This window comes from Empidonax traillii, unplaced genomic scaffold (assembly GCF_003031625.1).
Source record: "Empidonax traillii isolate 1590-97213 ecotype Southwest subspecies unplaced genomic scaffold, ASM303162v1 scaffold112:size1231168, whole genome shotgun sequence".
NCBI lineage: Eukaryota > Metazoa > Chordata > Aves > Passeriformes > Tyrannidae > Empidonax > Empidonax traillii.
In genome coordinates, this window is record NW_020955305.1 from 164,766 (window position 1) to 189,044 (window position 24,279).

The 24,279-nt window shown below is 35.8% G+C and overlaps 1 protein-coding gene across 6 annotated transcripts in view; it reads right to left on the reverse strand.

Moving 5' to 3' along the window:
- Nucleotides 1–24,279, reverse strand: part of RAPGEF2 (Rap guanine nucleotide exchange factor 2) — a 181,410-nt gene that overhangs the window by 25,390 nt on the left and 131,741 nt on the right. For 5 of the 6 annotated variants that reach the window (XM_027882830.1, XM_027882827.1, XM_027882828.1 and 2 more), the window contains 10 exons: nucleotides 21,205–21,336; nucleotides 12,090–12,267; nucleotides 10,192–10,328; nucleotides 9,510–9,668; nucleotides 7,679–7,831; nucleotides 7,157–7,321; nucleotides 4,080–4,187; nucleotides 3,783–3,986; nucleotides 3,574–3,682; nucleotides 1,165–1,411 (listed from right to left, as the gene is read on the reverse strand). In XM_027882830.1, coding sequence (XP_027738631.1) covers nucleotides 1,165–1,411; nucleotides 3,574–3,682; nucleotides 3,783–3,986; nucleotides 4,080–4,187; nucleotides 7,157–7,321; nucleotides 7,679–7,831; nucleotides 9,510–9,668; nucleotides 10,192–10,328; nucleotides 12,090–12,267; nucleotides 21,205–21,336 — 1,592 coding nt within the window. The remainder of the gene's footprint in view (nucleotides 1–1,164; nucleotides 1,412–3,573; nucleotides 3,683–3,782; nucleotides 3,987–4,079; nucleotides 4,188–7,156; nucleotides 7,322–7,678; nucleotides 7,832–9,509; nucleotides 9,669–10,191; nucleotides 10,329–12,089; nucleotides 12,268–21,204; nucleotides 21,337–24,279) is intronic. The other variant, XM_027882831.1, reaches the window with a different exon arrangement.

The window sequence follows — 24,279 nt, forward strand, 5'->3', positions numbered from 1 at the left end:
TTACCCAAAGAGGTCCCTGCATAGAAAAAGTGTAAAAATTAAAATAAAAAAAAAAGAAAAAGAAGGAAAACAAACATGAAAATTTTACGCAAATGCTAAGAACAATAGTGAACAATGCAGAAAATCAAGCCTAACAGTATGCAGAGATCATCATAGGAACAAACATGCAAGACCAGTGAAATAAAGGAAAACATTCTAAAGACAAACGACACAAAAAGAGGATTTACTGATTCTCCTCTACAGAAATAATATTGCCATCAACTTAAGAAACATCCATTATTTGGATATGATAATTTACATTAATTTAGTCTTTCTATTACTAACATTCTATATATAATATTTCAGAACAGTCTTCATTTATTAGGGAATATCTAACATTATTTAAGTAAACTTTTTTTTAAAGTAACAGCAGGAAAAAAATCCTAGATTTTCAGCACAAGTTTCTTTTTTACAAATTTTTATGGAACAGTTTCTTCCTTAGTGGGACACAGGAAAGAAAAATCCAAGAGAAAACACTCATCACACATCAGCTGCCCTCTACAATTAATTTTTCCCCCATGGACATCATCTGCCTTGGTCAAGAAGCAGATTCCCATAAAAATCATATAAAACTCACTCTTCAATTGTTTCCAACAATTCTTGTCAGAAATCTATTTCTAAAATGTGTTCATAGAATAAAAGTTACTAGATAGCATATTTAGCTTTCATTAAAAAAATATACAATTCTTTCACGGACAAGTTGAAATTTTCATCTCAGTCTCCCTTAAATCAGTACACAGAAATTTTTATAGACCACTGGTATGTGGATACATTGAAATCACTGCTCATATCAACTCTCTGCAAGCAAACATGCCTGCAGTTATTCTGAAATTAATTGCCTGGGATGCTTTCAGTTAACAGTCCTCCTAAAAGAAAACAGTAAATGACATAAAGAAGTATTTGTGTCATCACTTTATCTACAAGAAGCAAAATACATCCATATTGATGTCATGAGCTGTACTGTTAACAGTCTATGCTCATTCAGAGTAGTATTTTCTAGTATATTTTTTCAGATATAAGCATGATTTGTATTAATAAATAAAAAAGTATCATCACAACATATAAGTTTCTTAGGAATTACAAAAATTTAACACAAGGCAAATATTTAAGAGGAAATAAACTCACTTGTACGGTTTCTGAGGCAGAATACTGATTCGAGTCTTGTCAAGTATCTTCTTTAACTTATTTCTTCCCCCAACTGTGTTGGCTTTACTTTTCTTATTTACTTTTTCTAATCCTATTACCTGCTCCACATCAACAGCAAGGTCAGGGATGGAATAACGACTCGCCTTTTTAATATCACCAATTTTAGGCAGGTGGGGAGCACCGTTTCTTTTTTCCTCTGACAACCGTGTTAAGAGTTCTTTAAAAACTGCACGAGACAGGAAAAGGAAGAAAAAAAACCCCTAAAATGTAAAAGAAAACTCTGTACCAGTTTAATAGTAATCATTATAAAAAACCCGATTAGCATATTCTCTCAATGCCAGTATTTAGATATAAGACTTTAAAAACATTTTCTATTTTAAAAAGGGCATTAATTTTCTGTAGTACAAACCAGAAGAAACATAAACTGGCCCAGCCTAGAACAGAAATACACTAGTGACCACATGGTTGCACGGATGGTATCAACAGAAGGGATTTGACTTTTCAGCCTAAGGACAAAGGCTTCCACAGGATAGTAACATGCATAAAAAGAGTACACTAGAAAAAAATGAGACTGAAAAATGCAAATGAGAAGGAAGGCTTAAACAGATAGGCAGCAACAAAAGCTCTCAGATGGACAAGAAACTATTAGCAAAAGGACCAAAAATATCACAGGGGAAACTGCAACAAAGAGATAAGGAAAATATAACAACATCGGAGATTATCGAGACACCTTGGATGTTCGGCAGGGCTGTTGCATCCATCTGCCAGAGAAAAAAAAAACCCTCTCATTCTCCCTCAGGTCCCTAGCAAAGAGTCATCTCTAAGGCAGAAATACCTGATAAATTTGTAAATTAGTTATTCTACTGCAATTTTCAGCCTCACAAAAATGCTGATATATTTAAATAAATCAATCAAAACTGATCCAGAGACCAACTCACGTATTCTGAGTATGACAAGAACTTCCCATACATAAATGGAAAAATCATCTGATGAATTACTTTGTAATAATAAATGAAAACTGATAATTAAAACTAAGGACTTGTAGAAAAACATAAGAACAAGGGTAACCAGCTCAGAATAAGTATTAGGGGTTAGGTTTTACTGTTATTTATTAATTTTGTCCTTAATGTTCATCTTTATCTCCAGAGGTACATAAAAAAATCACGAAGAGACTTCAAAAGCTTCAAATAAGACACACAAATAAAAGTGAAGGAAAGTAATCCCAGCCAATAACTGTACTGTTGAATAGGAATTGGAGGCTGGAGAGAAGAATTAGATACAGATAAGAAGATGCTGTTGAAAAAAGGAAACTCTCCCTCTGGGATTTGTGGAGAAGGAATTGTGCATGCAATACACAAAAAGTAACTGCTCTGAGACTACTGGAATCTGATTTCAGTATTTGCACTGGAACAACAAGATAGGAAAAACACAATTTCTGAAGAAAAGAAAAAATCAGGTTTAATCTCTAATATACTAAAGCAACATGAGATTCAAACACCTAGTGTGTGAAGAATGGTTACACAGAACTGACACATGAAGTAACAAGCAAATAGTGTATATATTAAGAAATGCCATATTAGAAACATTTGAAATATTAGAATCTTTACTGTAAAGCAAAAAAATCCCCAGGAAACAGATTTGACCGATGACTTTTGGAGACAACCTAGGTATATTTAATCATCAGTTAGTGCAGTGACATGCAGTGACAATATTCTGCCCTGCTTACTTGTGATGAACAACCTGATCCTGAAAGAGATACTCAGGAAACACACCATGAAGTTGTATAAGTAATCCAAGTATCCAGTGGTAAAAATCAAACCAAACCCACAAGCTATTAATTATTTTTGATGCTAACCGAGGCCCTGAGCTGCTTAAAGATTCCTTTATGCCTACTTAAGTACTTGTTAGAGGGAAAAACACAGAGAATAAATACAGAGGCTAGCAAAATTCTTTCACCTAGCTGGCAAGGAAGTTTGTGTTAGCTTTGTGTTTGTTACACTCATAGTGGGCTGAAAAACTACAATCAAATTCAGCAGACAGAATAAGACCACTGATGAACTGAAATGCCAGAAGAGACTTTTTCTTGAGAAAGAACTAAATATTATACATACAAACGTATTTTATAAGTCTAAGCTACATGGTCATAACAGTTCCTCTTAATACAGTTCCTCTTAACTCTGAGAGCAAAATCACTTTGTAACAGACTATTAATAAATTTTTGTTTGCAATTACAAACTAAGGTATTTTAGGACCTGCACGTTTCCTTTTTCTATTGTCTCTAGCACAAAAGAGTTTTGAACAAAACTATTTTAAACTAATAAAAAGAATAATTTAAGTCTCCATCAAAATTAGAACAGAAATTTGAACAAATAGTGAGAGCAAACTTACCAAATAAATTGGTTTTCACAGTGATAGACAAATGAGTGTTATTTCTAAGGATTTCCATGGCTTTTGTCAGCTGAATGTTTTCAAAGTTTTGACCGTTTACTTCCAGTATCTAAAAATTCAAACAAGTAATGTTATTCTCATGTAGTAAAGAGAAAGGAAACAAAAAAAAAAAGGGGGGGGAATGGGGGACACATTTTAAAATTAGATACCTGGTCTCCACGTTTCAAGCCTGCTTCTGTAGCTTTGCTACCAAAATCCACACTATCAACAAAGATTCCAAATCCCTTTTCTGACCCTCCCAGTAAGATAAAAGGCAAAGGGGCTTCTCGAGATGGCTTTGTTAAGGTTATCAATCTTCGTTTAGCTTTAGCAGCACAAGCAATATTTAACAGCCTCAAATGTCCACCCATTTTCTACAAGAGAAAAGTATAAAAAGTTATACATAACAACAGCCTGTCTACTCCCTGTCATCCCAAATTGCCAGAAAAAAAACTACTCAGTCTTACCTCCCTCTCCAAATTGTTCTCAAATTCTTCCAGAAATCGAGTCATAGCAGGATCTCCTTCAAAATCATTGAAGTGATTGTTCACCCACAACAGTACTACCCGTGTAACCTGAAAATTAATCAGGGATATAAATATTTTCCACGAATTCTCAGACCAACACTACTACTAAATCCTTTAAAAATCCTGTTCCTCCTTAAAGGCTCTGTAAATTCCTGCTAGAATCCTAAATATTATATATACATATATATATATATATCTCCAAAGCAAACTTTACTAATATGTGATCATTTCTCAGAAGGATAGAACAAATTAAGTATTAAAATTGTTTTCACTTGTATAAGCAGTTGTATGCTGTATTGCATAACATACAAGTCAGAAAATTAACACTGGTTGTATGAAATTTGGCTAAGTAGGGAATAGTGCACACAGGTAAGAGCCAAAGACGTAGATCCATTTCTGACTCATAACAACAATTTCCTGTTCATGTACATTTCCAAATCTGATTAATTCTTCAAGCATATGATCACAAAGCCTACAAGACAGCTTTATATTGGTTCTTGAATCTCCTAAGTCTTTAGATGTGCCACTATTAACTTCAGTTGGCACTTACCTGTGTGAAAGAGTTATTGTATGTTTAGAGAGGCAGGCAAAAGGAGCTCTTGCAGGATGCAGACAAGAAGTTTTAACAGCAAAAACCTACAATTTCTTTCCTTAGAGTAAATCTTTCTGTTTACTCCTCCTTCTTTCTCTCCACCACTACTCCCCAGAAGCAACCATGATTCTTCCAAGTTTAGAAGAATCTTAGCTGGTATGTTACAGCTTGTTAGAAAAAAAAACCTAAAGGAATGCTACTAAGTAATACTAATGAAGGTAAAGCCACAAAATAGGAGCTGCCTTTTTTAAAACTATATGCTTCCACTATAATATTCTCTCTTTTCACATGCGATTTGATTTGCAACATCAGCAGCATTCGTCCTGGTGAAATAAAAGAGTTTCGACGTCTTGAATTAATATTGATTCGCACTATTTTTTAAATATTTTTTGCTTATTTTTTTGCTTAATCCAAAATGGTTGTGCCACTCAACACTACTTGTAAAAATGCAGCTGTATGTCTTCTTCTATGGGAAAGTAAATTAGTGGCAATAAATCTCCAAAAATTTCAAAACCTAGAGCTTAAGAACAAAGTCTCATAAAAATTTTAATCAGGTAGTACTAACCCCTGTCCATTCTTCGTGTCTGCACAAAATCTAAATGACTGTAGCCTCATATGCTGCTAAAGGGCTGACACCAGGCATGTAAAACCACCCACTGCCACCCTCACATATAGTTTCTAAGTATTCCTTTTACCCCAGAAAAGCATATGAATTCAGAAGAATTGCTGAAATTAATGACCAAACTAACAAGGTACTTCAGAACTCCTCAAGAGTTCAGATTCTAACAGAAGGCAACTGCACAGCACTATGTGCTGCAGCTCCCAGCCACAGAGACATACTTGAGATTTTTCCACCTTCAAAATTGAATATGAACTTCATTCCTGTTAAACAGATCTGATATTTTTCATTACTGTGGTTGACACTGGAAAATCCAGACAATGTCTGGTTAAATTTAGGCTAACTGCAGATTTTCTAAATTGGCTGGGAAGTTACAAGCCATACCATGCAACATACTATAAAACTCTGCAGTAACAGCTTCACTGTCAATGCTGCTTTCCAAGTTGGGACATACTAATCTACACTCGAAGGACACCATGCTGGGAGGATTTGAATGGTGACTTCCAAAGGAATGCCACTACTTGTGTCACAATCAGGAACAGCATTAAAAGACAATTAAAGCTGTAAAAGTAAGTACCCTGCTGCTCAGCAAAATCATGAGTAAGGCTGGATGTCAAGTGTCCCACTGTGATTACTCTTGAGTACTGGCCATGCCCAAGAAATTTTACTCACTCCTTTCACTCTCTTCACTGTCAGCCCCCAATACCAAAGAGCCAAAATCTTCCAGATTCCTTATTCCATACTTGCTTATCTCCACTTGTCCCAAGCTGTTCTCTGCCTCTTGCCTTTCCGTCAGTGCTACTGGATGTCAGAAAAGGTTGGTCATTGAGGCAGCAGAACAAAGAGCTGCTCTGTGTTCAGACCTGATACCAGTAACTGTGCTGGCTCATGCTTTCCAGAGGCTGAGGGGATTATCCACTGGAGGACAAGCAAAGTGAATTTAAAGATGAACTCCAATATTATAGCTCTGAAGCTGTAACAGCATTAGCTGCAAAGCCTATCCTCTGCCAAATGTATGATCCTTTCTCCGAGGCATAGCTACACTAGCACTTCTAGAAGAAATACCCAGATTTAAATAAAAGTTAAAAACCAAACTTCTCTTTAGCCTTAATAACATAATTCCCTTGGTTTCAAATTTACAAAAAAAAAAAAAAATCTGGAAATGCTTACTACTTATTTTACATATGAAAAAGTTGCATACAAATGAAAATAAAGCAATAACAGTGTGCCAAAACTGTATAAGCCTTATTCTTCCACCATGGAAATTTTGTTTAGGGAAGAGGATATTTGATTGCTTTCTTGTGTTACGGTTGGGTTTAGCATATTTTTTTAATGCTACATAAAGCTCAACAGATTCTTAATGCATGCATTTTCTAGTTTCTTTAAAAAAAACAAAAAAAGGAAAAAATCACAAAACATTTACCAAGTTGCATGAACAAATATCATGTACAAAAACCAGAACTTAGTTATGTGCTCAAATTCAGAGACACAATAAAGTTCTATTCAATAACATTTAACAAAAATACTGATTAGTGGAAAAAACCTTTCCGTATACTTGTAAACAACCAAGTTATGTTTTAAAAACACAGCAAGGTAAAAATGTGGTTAATTTACCTTTTCTGAACACAATAATATTTTAATAAAGTGAGGATAATATATTCTTAGTTTTAGCCATACAGTCTGCCATTAAAATACGTCGCCAGCTATTTGTGTCTTATTCAGTTTAGTCATTCTCTCTAGAACATATTTTATTCTTAACAGCTTGTATTTCAATGCAAATGGTAACATAATTCAGGAGATTTTAACCTTATCCCTGAGGCTGGGGTCATTGAACCACTCCAACAACTTCTTGCCCACTTCCATTGGGCTGGAAAGAAAGGTCCGATATGTCAACAGGAAGTCTTCTATAAATGTTGGGTCTACCACAGAGTGTTCTTCCACCAAATGCATTGTTAACCTTTCAGCTGTTCCCTATTAAAAATCAAAACAACAAAATCTTACTTACTAAAACAGATTTTCAACACATGCAAATTTGTTCTCTTACTGAAGATGCATTACACCAGAAACAATACTGCCATCCATTAACTGATAAGCTAAGCAAACATAATGCCTTCAACACTGTGATGAGAAATGTAAAAATTTATGTAAATTTCTATAGAAATCACCTAGTTGTCAATGTGCGTATTTATAAAGAAAATCTAGAAATATTAAAAGTCTATTTTCAAATATATATTTTTAATGTTCTTCACTAATCCTGGATTTAACTTGCCAAGTTAAGAAATTTATATAACACAGACTTTTGCATGAGACTCTTTCTTTTGCTTTTACCTTGATGACAATGTGACCTTTTCTTGTTCCAGTGCGATCGAGCTCCCTGTGCTCCTTCACCATCACAATCTCCCCTTCCTCTTCCACCTTCTGCATGTTCTTTTCCACTTGATTGAGGATGCGGCAATAATCTTGCTGGGCTATACAAACAAACTGGAAAGAATCATCACGCACCAGTATTAAAAGGTAAAATCTTGAGAAAAGCATGTAGACTTAAGGTGCAAGTACTCTATTAATAGAAAAGATAAAGTAGCTTCTCAACCTGCAGTGAGTCAAATTTGTCTTTCCAGCAGTTCAGCTGTAGTAAGCAGATGAATACACAAGCGCAGTACTTCTACTACAATCTTGCAGTTAGAAGAGATCAAGGACCATCAGAGCAACATGATTTAGCATTATCAGCCATTTTCATTCAGCTGCTTTGACCTCCTCACTGCTGAAGATGTAGTTCAGTGTCCTAACCAGTATTTCTTTCTCCCATGCACGCTTTTTGTGGTGTTTAGAAGGGTTAAGTGAGTGAAGTGAAAACCTAGCTATTGTTTTTTGTTCCTATTGCTATGGTAAATAATTTTCATTTTTCATAGCTATTATTGTTATTAAAGTCTATCCTTAAGAAAACTAACATTTATTCAATTAATGAGTTCAGGCACACAGAAACAAATTACTTCTGGATTAAAGCCTAGAGCAGGAAAATTATTTTCTAGAATCATCTGTTCAGCAAAGAATAAGTGCAAGGGTAACTCTTAAGAATATTCCTACCACCTACACTATGCAAATATAATTAAGAACAACCACAATAAGTAAAAAAAGACAAAACTGTACACACTATGAATTACCTTCTATAACTTGCTAAAATTTTTAAACCCTTGTCTCTTTCTCAGGGCAAGATTAAACTGTCATCTTATATGAAGTTGGGTACTTAACTGAGAGGAAATAAGTGTTTCTCTGATTAAAAAGTTGTTAAATCATTATGCACATACTTAAGACAAAGGTACGAGAATCAGAGACAGCATTTTCTCCTGCATTCTTTAAATTCATTTACACACCATTTCTTTTTTCCAGCAGCTAGTAGTAGCTGAAACAAGTCCCACAGCTTCAATTTGTTGAAAACATTATCCTAACAAGAAACCATTTATGCATATTTTGCAAGTTAGATGGGCAAACCAAACCAAGTGACTTTATTAATACATTTACACCCATTTCAAAGGTAATCTACTTGAAGTTAATTAGTCATCAGGACCAAGCAAAATGCTTAATTCAGCCAAGGCTCAGCTATTATCTTCTGGATGGGAATAAGCAAATAGCAATCACATATCCAGATTGGGCCAGTATGCTATGAGAAGCATTCCTTACATCTGACTGCTACTATTATAGCAAACATCAAGGCTTTTTCCTTGAAAGGCCAGGTTAGCCAAAAGCAGATTTTTAACTTAAAGCATAGGACAGTTCGTATTACCCTAATATTCAGTAGCTGAGTCAAGTAAGGAAGAGCTATTAGCTGTAGAAGTAAAAGAGCCTGTACTGGCTAACAGTCGGACCTTAAGAACCTACTAAGGGAACATCGGAAGCAATGGGTGGAACAGGCTGATGGGTTTCAAGTTCTGGAGAAAGCATACAGGCAAACCTCTTCATCCCAAATGATCCCTACCCAGAAAAAGATCACTCAATTTCCTAGATGGTGGGTATGCAGGAGCCAGATCACCCAACTATTGTCCAGTGTTACCCACTGGAGATTTTACATCTATTTATTTAAAAATAAAAATTTGTCTCATTATCGAGTTGCAATATACCCATGTGTTTGTGAATTTGCACATATTACAGCCCAGCACTCTACCTGGCAGTCATCCACTTTGGTTCTCATCACTCCTTTCATATATTCCTTTTCCATGGTAGGGGAAACACCAAAACTGTTCCCCATGCACAGTATCTCTGTTCTTCCATCAGGATACGTAACCTCCACAGAGCCATTCAATATGACTGACCAGGAGTCCAGCTACAAATCAAACATTGCAGGATACATGAAAACCAAATCATTTAACATTGTAATATCATACTATATAAATACAACATTCACAACCGTTCTAAAACAAAAGTTATTTTTAGCACTTATTGAAAAATTATAAGCTAGTTTGCCTTAAATGTACAGTATTTCAAGCTGAAGAAAACTGGGGTCTTAAGTTTATCTTTAATATTAAGAGGTAATATAAAAGTGCGGGGGAAAAAAAGAAATAAGGTTTTAAGACACCACTTAAACACTGAAATAAACTCCCCAGAGCAGCTCAAATAGGCAGGAAGCATTTTGTACAATATGGAGAATGTATTTTTATGTTTTTATTGCACAAGAAATGTGTGAGTGCTTAAACAAAAGCTTTCAGACTAATCCACAACAAAGAGAGGTTTGATTTACCTGATCGATATTACTTTTTTTTTTTTTTTTAGCAACAAAGGAGGACCTTAACCCTGTAGAATCTGGGATGTTTGGTATGATAGGAGAGTCAAAAGCAACTTATACTGACCTCTTCCCCATCGTTTAGTACAATAGTTCCTGCTCTCTCCACAACTGCAAACACCATTACAGCACAGAGTTCTCTCCTTACTGACATTGTCATGTTGGCAAAAGCAGGCAATTGATGCATGAATTCCAGTAGTTGTTCTGAAGGAGAAAAAGCCCACTGAGTGGTGCATGTCAAAACAACGAAGCACAGTAAAGATAGCTCTTCAGCAAGATGCCCGAGGCTACTTAAGCTAAAATGCTGCACAATCGTTTCTGTATACTAATAAATCATGTACAGTGGCCTGTTTTAATTACTGGGTATTTTGTAGACACAGACTGGCTGGTCATATTATCAATAGAAGCCCTGCAAAGTAAAAGCATAATGGAAGAATTGTAATGTAACCAAGAGCTCTGAATACTACCAATGATATTTGTAATACTCCAGTCAGCACAGTAACTCCCTTAACACTAGGACAGGACTATATAAAACACAGCAAGACAAATTTCACAAAGCTGAGCAAGTTTTTTGGCAAAGCCATCCCCTCCTAGGCTAGATCTAATAGTAAATTGTACTTGATCATTGTCTGGTCGTTTCACAAAGTTCCTCTCAGATGGACCAGACAGGATTATTGTCTTAAAGGTGACTACTGCTGCTCTGACTTCTGCATGCCCTTGAGTTGCACTTGTATTTAACTACATCCTTCTTGCATTTTCATTTTTTATATTGTTCATAACTACAGTACTCAATTTTACTTAGCAGTTCTGCTGAGTGATTATATGCCCTAAAAACATTTTTGCATCCAGTTTGATCTAAAACATCTACTAAGAGCGTTCAATAGGACCCTATCTTTTCCCTAAACTTTTATTTACTCTGAATTACAGAAAGTTTGTGGTTAGAAGGGACCTCTGAAGGTCATCTGGTCAAACCTGCCTGTTCAAGCAGAGCCACCTACAGCCACTTGCACAGGAATGTCTCCAAATATCTTTTGAATATCTTCAAGGAGGAACACTAACACCTCTCTGGGCAACCTCTGGCAGTGCTCAGTCACAGCTAAAAAAAGCATTTGCACGTGTTCAGATAGAGCCTCCTGTGTTCCAGTTTGTGCCTCTTGTCCTCTCACTGGGTACCACTGAGAAGAGTCTGGCTCTGTCATATTTACACCCTCACTCCAAGTATTTGTATGCATTAATGAGATTTCTGAGTCTTCTCCAAGCTGAACAGTCCCAGCTCTCTTAGATCTTCCTCATATAAGAGACGCTCTAGTCCCTTAATCATCTGATAATCAACCTTAATCACCATTTAGTCATACTTCAATAAAAGAAAAAAATCAAATCTCCCCAGTGAAATAGATTAGATTAGAATTTGAATTCCAGTTCTGCTTTGCTCTCGGTGTGTTTACTTGTATGCTAACATAGCAAATTAGTTTGATTAGATGTACATTTATGCTAAGATCTTAACAGCTCCAGTGTTTATCACAAATGTCCAATCACATCACCATAACTTACAGTTAAAAAATGCACTCTGATAAGCAGTGTTGACGTTAATGCTGACTTTGCCAAGGTTCTGTCTAACTGTTTTCCAGTTCACGATGTTTACTGCATAAACCTGTTCTGATATCAATTAGAAGCTGATGTTTTAGATCAAAAGGGCCAGCAAGTAATAGGCTTCACCCATATTATGTGCATTTTCCTCTTCTTCTTCGGCTATACTTGTTCATTAGCTGAATTTATGGCATTTATGATTCTCCTTACAGATAATAACTGTAATAATATATATATAATTATAGTAATAACAAATACTAAACTTACCAACTACAAATGTCAATTATTAAAAAAAAAAAAATCTCAAGCTAAAAACTAATTCTTTTGGGGGTGAAGGAGAACATTTTTAACAGTATTTTACCACACTGCAATACTTACCAATGTCATCATCTGTCCTGTCTATTGGATCTTTCTCCAAGCAGTCTCTAACAATATCTCTACTCATCAACGGATCTGATGCTCTTTCAATGTCTTCTTCATCATCATCATCTTCAGAATCCACTGCTGTCTCTGGTAACCCACTGAGATCCATATCACCTGCTTCACTTTCTGTAGCCTAATACATGTATAAACAATTAAAAAAAAAAAAAAAAAACAACACCAAGAAAACATTCAGATGTGTTCTGGCACAGATTTCTAGTTAGATATACAGAAATCCGCCAATATTTTGGCTGTTGTTAAGAAAAATACTGCTTTTTATTGAATGAATTTGAGTGATCTGTTAGATGGTCATTTTATATTTTTATATTACTTTTTTCTTCACATATCTTTTTAGAACAACTAATGATTAAATCCACCAAATCCACTGTGTTTAAACAGAGTTTTAACATTAGTTTCAATCAGTCACACATAAAAAGAATTCAACAGACATTATTTAACCAGTAGGACTTGGGGGGATGGATGATTATTACATTTCAAGCAACAACTTTTTTGACTATTAGTTGAACATAATTTTTTTCAATAAACAGTTTATTTGACAGTTTCTGTCCCCATCTCATCTTTGCATTTTCAGACACTTAGGAATATGATGTAATTTTAAACAGACAGTTTTGGGAAATAAGCAGAATATCAAAATGCTACAGGAATTTTGCTATCTCCCAGTAATGTAGGACTATTTTTCTTCTACAATTCCAGTTGAACATAGTTAAATATGGCTTTCATTTGCTGATAAACTGCCTAAGAATTTACAGATGCAGAAAAAAAATGTGAAATCATTGCTTAAACGCCACAGATGGACTACACAGAATATCTGCCAAATTTAACCTTCTTTAAATTGTATTAAAATGAATGAAAATATAGTCCAGATATAGCCTGAGGTCATTAGTATAGCACCTTAAGGTAAACAGACTTAATGATTCAGTTTGAAGACCAAACACTTAATAAATCCCACAAACATTTGTCTGTCACAGTTGATAAAGCTGCTTTTTCTCAGAACCTGATTTAATATCATGGCAGCTGCCGAGGCTCAGCTATCACAATTTTTAAGGAAATGCAAGCTTCTAACGAGCAAGTTTTAAGCCACGGCTTGAGAAATCCAGTTTCACAGGCCTTACAGGGATGGTTTGTTTCTGAGACTCTGGACACACACGATGCACTCACATCTGCTTTAAAAATAATACATGGGACAAACACGGCTACTAAAGCTTGTTTGATCGATCTGTCTCTCACTCTTGTAAAAAAGACAACCCACAAAACTAGGTCACTCTCAAACACAGAGAAGGTAAGATGACTTGCATTGGTAATTTTGTAGAATCATCTTCCCTATCCCTGCCTCACTAGCTGTGGCTTTCTGTGACATCTGTTACTTTAATGCCACTATAACAGCCACCTTATGAACGGTAACATATGGCTGGAGATGGATCAGGGCTGCTACTGAGAGTCTTAAATGCTTCTGTCCTACAGCACAACACTGGCTTTGTAACTGGGTCTTGTTAATACAACAAGCATGATAACAAAATCCACACAATATTCAAATTACTCTCACTTAGTAGTTTTGGGTTTGGTTTCTTTTGCTGTTGTTGGTTTGGGGGGGTTTTGTAGCTTTTAGGGTTTTACCTTTTTGTGTTTTTTTTTTGCTGTTGTTAAGAAAAATACTGCTCATTCTTTAAGCAGAATAAGGAAATATGTTACTGGCACACAAACAAATCAGAAAAACGATAGCACCAATAGCAGTATTTTCATTAGCAGTCTTACTGTGTTTAACATGCGTGTTCCCTATGATACATTTGAAACAGTTGCTGTAACTGCTCTTTCAAAACAGCCTTCATCAAAAGTGACTGGCGGAAAAGTTAGTGGTGATGAGTCAGTAGACACACAGCTTATGACACCAATCTGTCAGAATCTGAAGTTTCCAGCAGTGAAAATTCCAGTGACAGTGGGACTGATTCACAGTCGATTTTGCAAACCTTCCCATTACTAACAAGTGCCCCTCCTACCTGCCCAGGTTAAGCTTTCTCAAAAGCACATTAGTAAAATGAACACAGAGCTCAATTTAGTCACAACACACATGAGAAACTTCCACATATTGTCCAAAATCTGATAATTAAAAGACAAGTTATTTCACTGTCTTAGAGCAACAAAACAAAAATGGAAAAAGTTGAAGCTCTTTTATCAAGAAAAGTTGATGCTATTTAAAACAAATTCTCACACTGAATTAAATGTAACTTTGTACTCAGAAAATGTATTAAAAATACTACTAAAGGCTACAAGCATTTCCTGAATATGATCACTTTTTAGAGCGTTTGTTGTGTTTTTTTGACAACTAAAGCTATTGGTGAATGAGAAGCAACTATTTCTAACTTACTAGCTATCAAAAATTATAAACCATTGCAACAAAGAAGCTCAGCATTAAATACAACAATCTCCAAAGTAATAAGAAAGTTTAATAATTTAGGACACCTTTAGAAATATCTTTTGAGGAAAAAAAATTTCCATTTTTCAAGCAACTTTCTGAAAATGCTGTGATTACCCAAAAGTAAGCAAAGGAAGATAAATTTAGCCTTTCCTCACAGGCAATATGTTTTCACAATAGTAAAACAAAAAAACGAAACCAAAACAAACAAACAAAAAACCCTCATTCCAAGAGGACTCCGTGTTTATACACAGAAAAATTTTGTATCAGTTTTGTTACAAAACCGTCACAAAGGGTTTTTTTTGCTTAGTAGCATCACTAATGACATTAAGTATTCAAGGTCCTCTTGCGGACACATTCAACTTTATAACCGACCTACTCTGAGTATTTCTGCGCTCCCTCATGTGCGACAAAAATCAAGTATGTCTGCACAGGAACCCTTAGTTAAGCGCAATAGCCTTGCATCTATCTAAGACTAAAGGGGAAACCTCAATTAGCTCCTTTGAGCATAAGGGCTTCCTTATAAACCTCGGCAGCTGAAAACCAGAACACAGGATGAACACCCAACAGACTTTTTACTACAGTCAAAAGTGAGACTTAGAGCTTCTCAGAGCATTTAATCAAGGATGAAGTACACCTCAGAATTTCCTTTCCTTGATCCATGTTGTACTTGGTTTCTTGGGTAATAGGAGAAATTAGCTTCCCTTAAATAAATCTAAAAAGATAGCATGCAAGAAAAATGCTGGTTGCAGCTTGAAGTACAAAACAATGTTTCTCCAAAGTCTGAATACCAACTGTGAGAGTAAATTTCTCATGTCATCTTTCCAACTGTGAAGAAAATTTTTGCAGCTTCAAAGGAATCTCACAATAGTGACAGCCTAATATTTTATTTGTCGCATCACCAATGAGAGATCAAGAGTATACGACGTTTTCAAGCCTGAGTTGAAGGGCTATTTCCCATTTGATACCTAAGGACAATCTGCCCAATTTCAAGCAGTGTCTATTAAGGCTAATATTGCAACAATAAAAAATGGTTGCTCTAACTGCTAAGGATCTTGAAGCCCAAGCACACTTCCAGATTTGAGTGATAACTAATTAAACAAATACTGTGAGGAGAGGAGGATCAAAAAAAGTAAAGAACTAGTATTCATTCCCCCTAGGTGAAACTAGGGAAGTAGAGACACTGCTGGTCCCTTTAGACTGGCGTGAGAGGAAACTGATTAATCCCAACTCTGCTGGTCTCTCATTTTTCAGAGGCATCATGAAGATGGTCATAACGAGAGAGGTGATGGACTATGTGAGCAGCTAAAGAAGATGACCCAATTTATGGCTTGTTTCTTTCTTCAATGAATTTTTGGGTTTCTTGAGAAAACAGATTAGAAATGGTCAATTAGAAATACTCAATTAAGTAACTCTCACCCCAGGGTAACAACTGTTTTATCACACACTCATAGTATGGGAAAGAAAGTGGGGAAACTTGGAGAAGTGCTTAAAAGATGACTGGCTCTGTTTTAGGTGGCCTTCATAGTTTTCTATACTGATTTGGGGAAAAAACTTCTAGTCGATAATAATATAAAGAAAAAAACTAGAAAGCAAGTAAAATAACACTAACTACTGATTTCTTAGTATTTCAAACAGACTATTTCAACCCTTACTTTTTAATTTTTATTTTAACTACTTTCTTTAGGAAACATTGCATCATTTTGAAGAATAAATTCCCTTTGTGACTATTGTTACCACCTAAATCAACAATCCAAAATCTCCAAATACGCAAAAGAAAAGCACCAGAGATCAAAAACAAACAAACAAAAAAAATTAAAAAGCAAGAATAAAAGAAACTTCTTGCAGAAACCACAAATATGTTCATTGCCTGGTGCAGTCCTTCAGTCTCATGAAGCTAACAGTGAAAGCAACCATGCCTAGCTCAAAAAACCCAGTTCTTCATTGCTTTTTAACCATTGTAGTTTAAGGGCTAAAAAACAAACTAAAAAATGAAATTAAGAATGTTTATTAGCAAAAACATTCATTGATTACTTTCTAATTTTGAAGCCTGTACTGATGCAAAACACCAAGAACACTGTCTCTACCTCATGAGTACACTGTCTCTGTCTCACGAAATCACTTGTAAAAGTCTCATTAGCTTGAAACATTCCCTCCTGTCACACAGAGACACTGGATCCAGCTTCTCCACAGAGAGAAACCATGGCTGGGGTTTTGTTTTAAATTAGTTTTCAGAAGACTGAGTAAGAGTTTACAATATCAATAAATTAAGATTAAATTCAATCCATGTAATTATAATTTGTATTTGTTTATTAAATACTTATCATATGTACTACAATCAACTATAAGTATTACATATATGCAAATCATACATAAATCTAAGGTAATAAAATTATTTTTTCATACTCTGTTGACATGAATGCAAATGGCTATGAAATACATTAAAACTCCTTTAGTCCAAGATTTTTACAGCACTCTCCATAAATGTTCTTTCAGTATCTACCAAAACAATTACAACACAGCAGCCCACACCTGTCACAAAAGTCAGCCTGAGCAGTTTTCCTCACTAAAGATGAAAAAGTGTAACAATCCAGACAATGCACACCAGGAACAGCATCCTACCCTATCACCAGCTAATAGGTGCTTTCTCAGAATGGGGCAACGTTCACCAAGACCAGAGGCTTACAGAACAAGGACTCTGAGAGGCACTCCTCAGCGATGAGCTGCAGGATAGATTAAGAGCACCTCAATTTACCAGGAGCAATATGGTACTGCAGAGGACTTAGTTGAAACTGTGGGGGCAGGAGGGGGCAGCTCACAGGACACAGTTTATCTGAGCCGTTCCAGCCGCTCTTGCATTACCCAAAGCCATGAACTTCAGAGGCTGATACAGTTGAAAAAACTGACTTAAGGTAAAATCTCTTTATTTTGCATACAGTGACTTAGTAGGGCTCCACGGACTCTCTGGTTTGACAAAAGGTTTGGGCTCCCTCAGGAAGACTTCCAGGAGGGTGGACCTTTCTTGTAGGAGCTACCTTATCAGACTCATGAGAGTGCAAAGCTGACATCTTGAAAATTTCTAAGCAATGCACACGTCCTGGGAGGGTCTCAGAAAGGATGTTCCCAGTTTCCTGTACTGCCAGTGGTATCTGGGCAGACACCAGAAGGCACACAGAGGTGGCAGGAAGGAACCGGTCTGAGGACAGGATAAGGCAAAGAAAGGCTGGCAACGAGCTGAGCCAGCACAGCAACGCCTTTCCAGAACAGGGTGGGGGGAATAACACACATTCATGAGCTTAAATTTCCTCCCTCTCCAACCAGGAACATCATCTCGTAATATATATGACAGGTATAGGAACCACTTAGGAGCCTGTAAGAACAGGTATGTGCTTTCATATAGGAAACATTAACTAAGCCTGAGAGTAAAGAGGAGCAGCAGTGAATGATCTGCTTTGCCAAGTCAATACAAGACAGAATCAAAGTATTGTTCTTGGCAAGTACAAGCCAGCACACAATCTACTAACATTGAGCATCCCCTTCCTCTCAAGTCACCCTACAGAGTTCGTCACTTGATGAACTTATTTCCTAAAATAAAAGTAACAATATTTAAGGAACTTATTAATTGGCATCTGAAATGTTTTTGAGACTTGGGTGGGGTAAACATAAAGGTTGATTTTATTTAGTAAGTACTTCTTATCCTAAAAAGTTCTTTCATGTGCAACGTTTGGCAAACAAATTTAGATACCGCATTAATATTTAAAAGGAAGTATTCTCAGTTCAACGTTGAAAGCATCTGAAGATTCAGCATCATGATTTATTAAAAAAAATCTTAAGAGGCCATATTTTCACTGCAAGCAGCTGCTCTTAAGGTTACAGAACTAAAACTTACTAAGATGCAAAACATGACATATCATTACCTCAGATTCCAACAGTAAAGATATAAAGAACAATAAAATTTAAAGAAAACCCCACATTTATTTATCAGTTGGAAGACAAGATGGTAAACTTTCTAAATCAGTGCTTCTACTTAGCCATAATGAACAGAAGTCCACTCCACTGAACAGAAAAATGTCATTATATACAGAACATAAGAATCAGAGGAACAATGATCATGAGTTTTGCCTAAGACCTACTAAATTTGAAAGAAAAAAACATGTTGATGACTTGGTGATGGTTTACTCTTTTTGAATAAACACTTGGAAGAGAATTAAAAGGTAAACAATTGAGAGAAAATGACTGATCCAGTCTCTTCATAAAAAAAAAAAAAAAATTCTGCTTATTTATTCCTTAACCTGACCTAGAGAAACTCAAATTACAGCCATTTTATTTTGTTTCAGGACTGGGGGGGGGTGGTTTACCAGTACTTTAACATACCTTAATGTTGCTACATTACATTCCTCTATGACTGAAATTGAGGCCAGAAATTAATGATTTACCACTATTTGAGAAATCAGATAAACAATACTTGGTACCATTAGGTTAAATTCAAGAATTTAAAAACCTTATCAGTTTCTGCACCTGAACTTACCATTTTCTTAATAAATGTTTCCTTAAGTATATGTATTAAGACAAAAACATGGGGTTACATTCTACAATATATGGTCATATTTCTTGATACAGACATAGGTTATTTTTAAAATTACTTTGACAATGTGCAATTACATGGTTCTCGATACATCTGTGCCAAGACAGCTTTAAATGAGGCATTAATTGGAATTAATTGAAGAAACTAGTAATATTTTTAAGATCACCAAGAGTGGATTATATTTATAAAGTAAATTTAAAAGAATATTTAAGAAGTAAATTTTCTCTGTGTAAATAATTCAGTAAATTATTAACTCTCTCCAAATATCAACCATTCTGTTGATTCCATTATTGCCAATGAAACTTACAGGAGTCACTGACCAGGCTGGTGACTACATAAAGAAGTATTTATCTGAAGTTTCTGTAGTTGTTTGTTATATTGTTTGGTTGGGGTTCTGTAATTGCACAGAAATTCAGTGATCCCTTTCACAGTTAGGAAAGTTTTGCTGAAAGTCCTTGCAAAAAATTTACTTCCAACTTATCTAAAGTATGGCTGTAACTACATGCCACCTACGACTGTGTCTCTAGAGGTACTTGTTATTTTTACGTTAAAGTGAAAATCTTTGCAATGAAAAGGATGAAAATCTATAAAAGACTAGAAGAACAAAGCTAATTTTACATCTTCTTCATTCTCACAGTATAAACATGAATCCTGTCTCAAAGTAATCCTGTCTTCAGAAGAAATTCTGTCAAACCTACTTGACTGACAAATGCTATGCCTGAAGTGCAGCTAACTTGACACTTTTCACAAAAATAAACCTCTGCATTATTGCAATTAACTGTCTAAATTGAACTGGGACCTTTTTATAGCTTATCTTCTTCCACAAGGAAAAAGTCTATAAGTTTATTCACCTGAAGCAGACTACATCCTACAACTATGATCACAACTGAACTTGTATGTATTTGTATAGATGCATTTCCCATTGTTTAAACGACTACATTTGCAATTATAGAAGTATCCCAAACAAACATCACTCCTCTTCTGGTAAACAGTACTTTATGTAGGACTGGTCTCGTTAGTTTATTATTATTTTGATAGAAGCATATTTTAATTGGATTGATGCCTTCTTTTCAGAATAACAAATTGGCATACTTTCCTATCAGGACAGATCCTGCTCTGACATTGCAAGAACAGTAAACATTAAGTGGAAAATGCGGACTTCTTGTTTTATTTCACTTGAATTTTTTTTCCAATTTATATTTAAACTCTGGATCAGTTTCACAGTAAGTCTATCCAAAATCAAGCTGTTCCAAAAAAATAGCATAGAGCTTTACAACATGAAGTCCCCTCAGAAGCATAACTTTAAAAAGTGTCACTAGTTCAACCTACCCACGTTTCTGAGGATTGCCAGGAGGGAATGCACTGCTAAGATGTTGGCATCAGGTTTCTACAGGGTGGAGAAACTGAAATATGCCCCTCAAGTCAGGCCAGCACAGGCTGCCCACTTGTGTTTATTTTTCCCCATCACTGAACAGGTTCTACACTATGAAGCCAACATATCTAAGAACTACAAAATACAGCAGGAAGAAGACAATCCCTCACATTACAAGGTCCTACATCTATAGTTTTGATCTGTAGACATCACAGCAGCTGTTAAACATCTGGACAATCATACAGACAGAAAGAGGTGGTGAAGTGCTGGAGTCAGGAAGAGAATTCCTTTTAGGTCCCTTTAGGGACATGGAGAGTTCATACTGGCTCTCCATGCTGAAGTTCAGGAAGATTTCCTCCCCTCAAATCACTAACAAAAATTTGCAAAGCACCATCCTGATATATGAAACACTAAATCTCCTCGTGGCTGACTCAGATGCTGACAAACTACAGTGACATGTCATGTTGCTGTGCTGCAGATTACTTGCCGAGTTTCCAAATACCAGACTAATACATAGTGGGTAAAACCCTGAAATTATTACAGTTGAAACAAAAGTTAGTTTTTTGAGGTCTACCAAGTACTTCCTCAGACAAAAACTGACAATAGGCAATAGCATGGGCATTCAGCTATTAACAGCAAAACTGTTGGTAATTGCACCTCCCATCAGCATCCATTTCAGTCTTACCTGGTAGATATCAGAAAGGCTGCTGCTTCCTGAATCACTAGTGATGCTACATCCTGAGTGACTAGATGAAACGTGGGTCACCTGTGGGTGGAGACTGTCAGTAAGGTGCAGCTTTGTGAAATCTGCAGGAAGCTACAGGTGGAGTAAAAAAAGCATCATTACAATTTGAGGGAGATACACAGCAAAATTAATTCAAATCATTTATGTCACTTTACCCTCTGCCAGTATCAAGTGTTTTAAGAAAACCACTGAGGCTTGAGAATGCAGCATAAAAATTTTGAGGTTTGTATCTTTTTGAACTCATGCAGAGGTCAGCAAATTGTTGCAAATATAAGAGATTTTAAAAAAACAACCTGAGGACAAACACTAGTGAACTAATGTGCCAAAACCCTTCAATATCTTGCTATAGGGTTTGGATAGAATTAAAATGCATATGAATATTGTGCTACTTCCAATATCAATAGTTTCCTGTAGAATTAGAATTAACAGTTGAGTAAAGTCACATACTTTAAAAAATCAAAATGCACTGCTCTACATTTGGTATATTTTGTTTCTCAAGTTGACAAAGCACATTAGAGAAAAATAAAATCCAAGTCACTGAGCTATCCATTATACTTTGAGCCAAATAATATGACAGCGAATAGGAAATGTGGGAAGACTGATACAATTATAAAGAGCTAGAATCCTGAAATGAGTTTGCTCACATGCAGTGCTGAAGAATGAATCAAGACCATGAATTTGATCACTGAACAATCATCCACCAAGATTTGTGATGTGTATTTTCACTATTGCTTTATGCACACAGCTCCCATGAAAATCTTTAAGAACTTCAAACATTGCCAGAAATGACAAAGGAAAATATCTGCTGTCTGAAGAAATATTTAAACACTATTTCAGGGGCAAATCACTCCTCTCCCCAAGAAGCCTGCATCCCACAGCTAGTTAATAAAAGTATGTTAATGTATCAGTTTTGTTGAGCAATAAATTCTTCAATAATTAAAAAATCTTTGCTCATTAATTTTTTTCAACTCAGACAAGGCAGATACTCTCATCTTTAAGAAGTTGTATTTGTATGAAAAATGTCATATACAGTATGTCCATCCATGTCAATTATGAATGCTACCTTGTTCTCCCTGGATGGAAATAAGAGTTCATTCAGTGTTAAGACAGAGTAAGCTGATCAGTATAAAAGGTTATGAAAAAAAGTCATCTCCAAATCTCAAGAGAGCGTGCTTGAGAAAATTATTAGCTCTGTACAGCCAAAGATACTGAACGATTTTACTGCTGTTTGCCTTAAGTTTGTTCATGGAGCATGACCTGAAAGAACCTTGGCTTTAAGATTTGCCATGAAAAGCACAGACAAATGAAAACTTTAGTCTTATTTAGACTGACTGGCATTTCCTATTCTAATACATCTGAGTAGGATTTCTTCTCACAGCATGGCTGTATCAGTGACAGGGAAAACAGCTACATTTTAAACATTCTTTCTTAGTAATTTACCTGAAAGAGGGGTTAAAACCAGAAACCAGACACTAATAATACTAAAAGGCTTCAGTAAGCCCAGAGCTAGAGCTGATCTTCATCAACAAAGAGAGGGCAATTAACAAAAGTAATACTCTAATACATACAGCCATGGATGCTGCCTCCAGAAAAATCTAGTTATGCTCACCCCTTCTGATAATGTACCAGAAAGAGAAAACAGGGCATTAAGGGAGTGCATTATAGTATCTGTTGATTTTGCTACTTCACTTTTCAATCTGTAAGTTTTAATTATCACAGAACTGAATCATATATATTGATACTTAGGCCACTGTATAACTTTTTTTATCATTATTTGAGCCATTCTACAAATAAGTATACATTCCATAGGTAGAATGCATAGGAAACGAATTGCCAGAGCTTCTGCAACGTGTCAATGCCTACTTCTAGAAGTGCAGTCTCTCATAATTAAAGCAGTCCAGGTTTATTTCCAAGTAGAAATCCTACATAATATTTTAAGATACATGCACCAATCATCTCAAATTTATATATTCAAAAACTTAAAAAAGATATAATATTTTGAGAGTTTTACTTTTTATAATAAACTAGTTCAGTCCCAAATAAATATTAACTCCATAGAGAGCTGTACATGAGTGCAGTCTTACATCCAGCCAAACACATTCAATTTTTCATAGTGCCCTGCAAATATCTCCATGTTGTTAACAACGGCATTTATTTTTTAGCAATGCACTAAAAATTTTAAAGAACCTTACATAAAAGCAAATCCACTTAGTATGTTAAAAAAAAATTAAATCAAGCTATGTTTAATATAATGACTGCACTTAGTGTTTTAAATGAACAGCAAGGGTTTACGTTTTGTTACTGCACAGGCAATAGGAAGAAGCAGGGGATTGCACAATAACTGATGGAATACATTGCAAATAAAAGCAAGCCTTCAGAATCTTTTTGGCTGTAGACAATCAGCTGAAAGCTTGGTGATTACTGGTTTCAGAGTAACTCCTCAAGTCAAAGCCATGCTGCACGAGCTGGACTTGCCAAGTGGTGACAGAAGATCAGAAGCAGGCATTTTACTTTAGGCAACCTAACTAGTCACTTTGATGCTAATCAAATAGGACTATTTACAAGCAGAAAGCACATGCTCACATCTTTGCAGAATACTACATCTCTGTGCTACATGCCCGAAAGCGGCATCCACTTTGACTGCCCTACCCCCTAAAGTTAAGGCAAGAGGCTGTATGAGGAAAAAAATAAATACAAAAATTTAATAAGCCAAAACATTTAAACTGTAAACTCAGTGAAAAATCAAATCACAGTAGGCTAATGAGAAAAACCAAATCTTGACACCTTCCCCTCACCCTACCCTTCTTTCTAGGTTCAACCTCACGCACAAATTCTCTAAATCCTCCCCGCTCAGTGGTGCAGAGGAACAGGGAATGGGGTTACAGTCCCTGGTAACATCAGGTTACCATCACAGGTTGTCTCTACTGCTCTTCTCCTTGCAGGAAGGACTCCTCACACTCTTCTCCTTCCAAAGGAGGCAGTCCTCCATGAACTTCTCCAGGGTGAGCCCTTCCC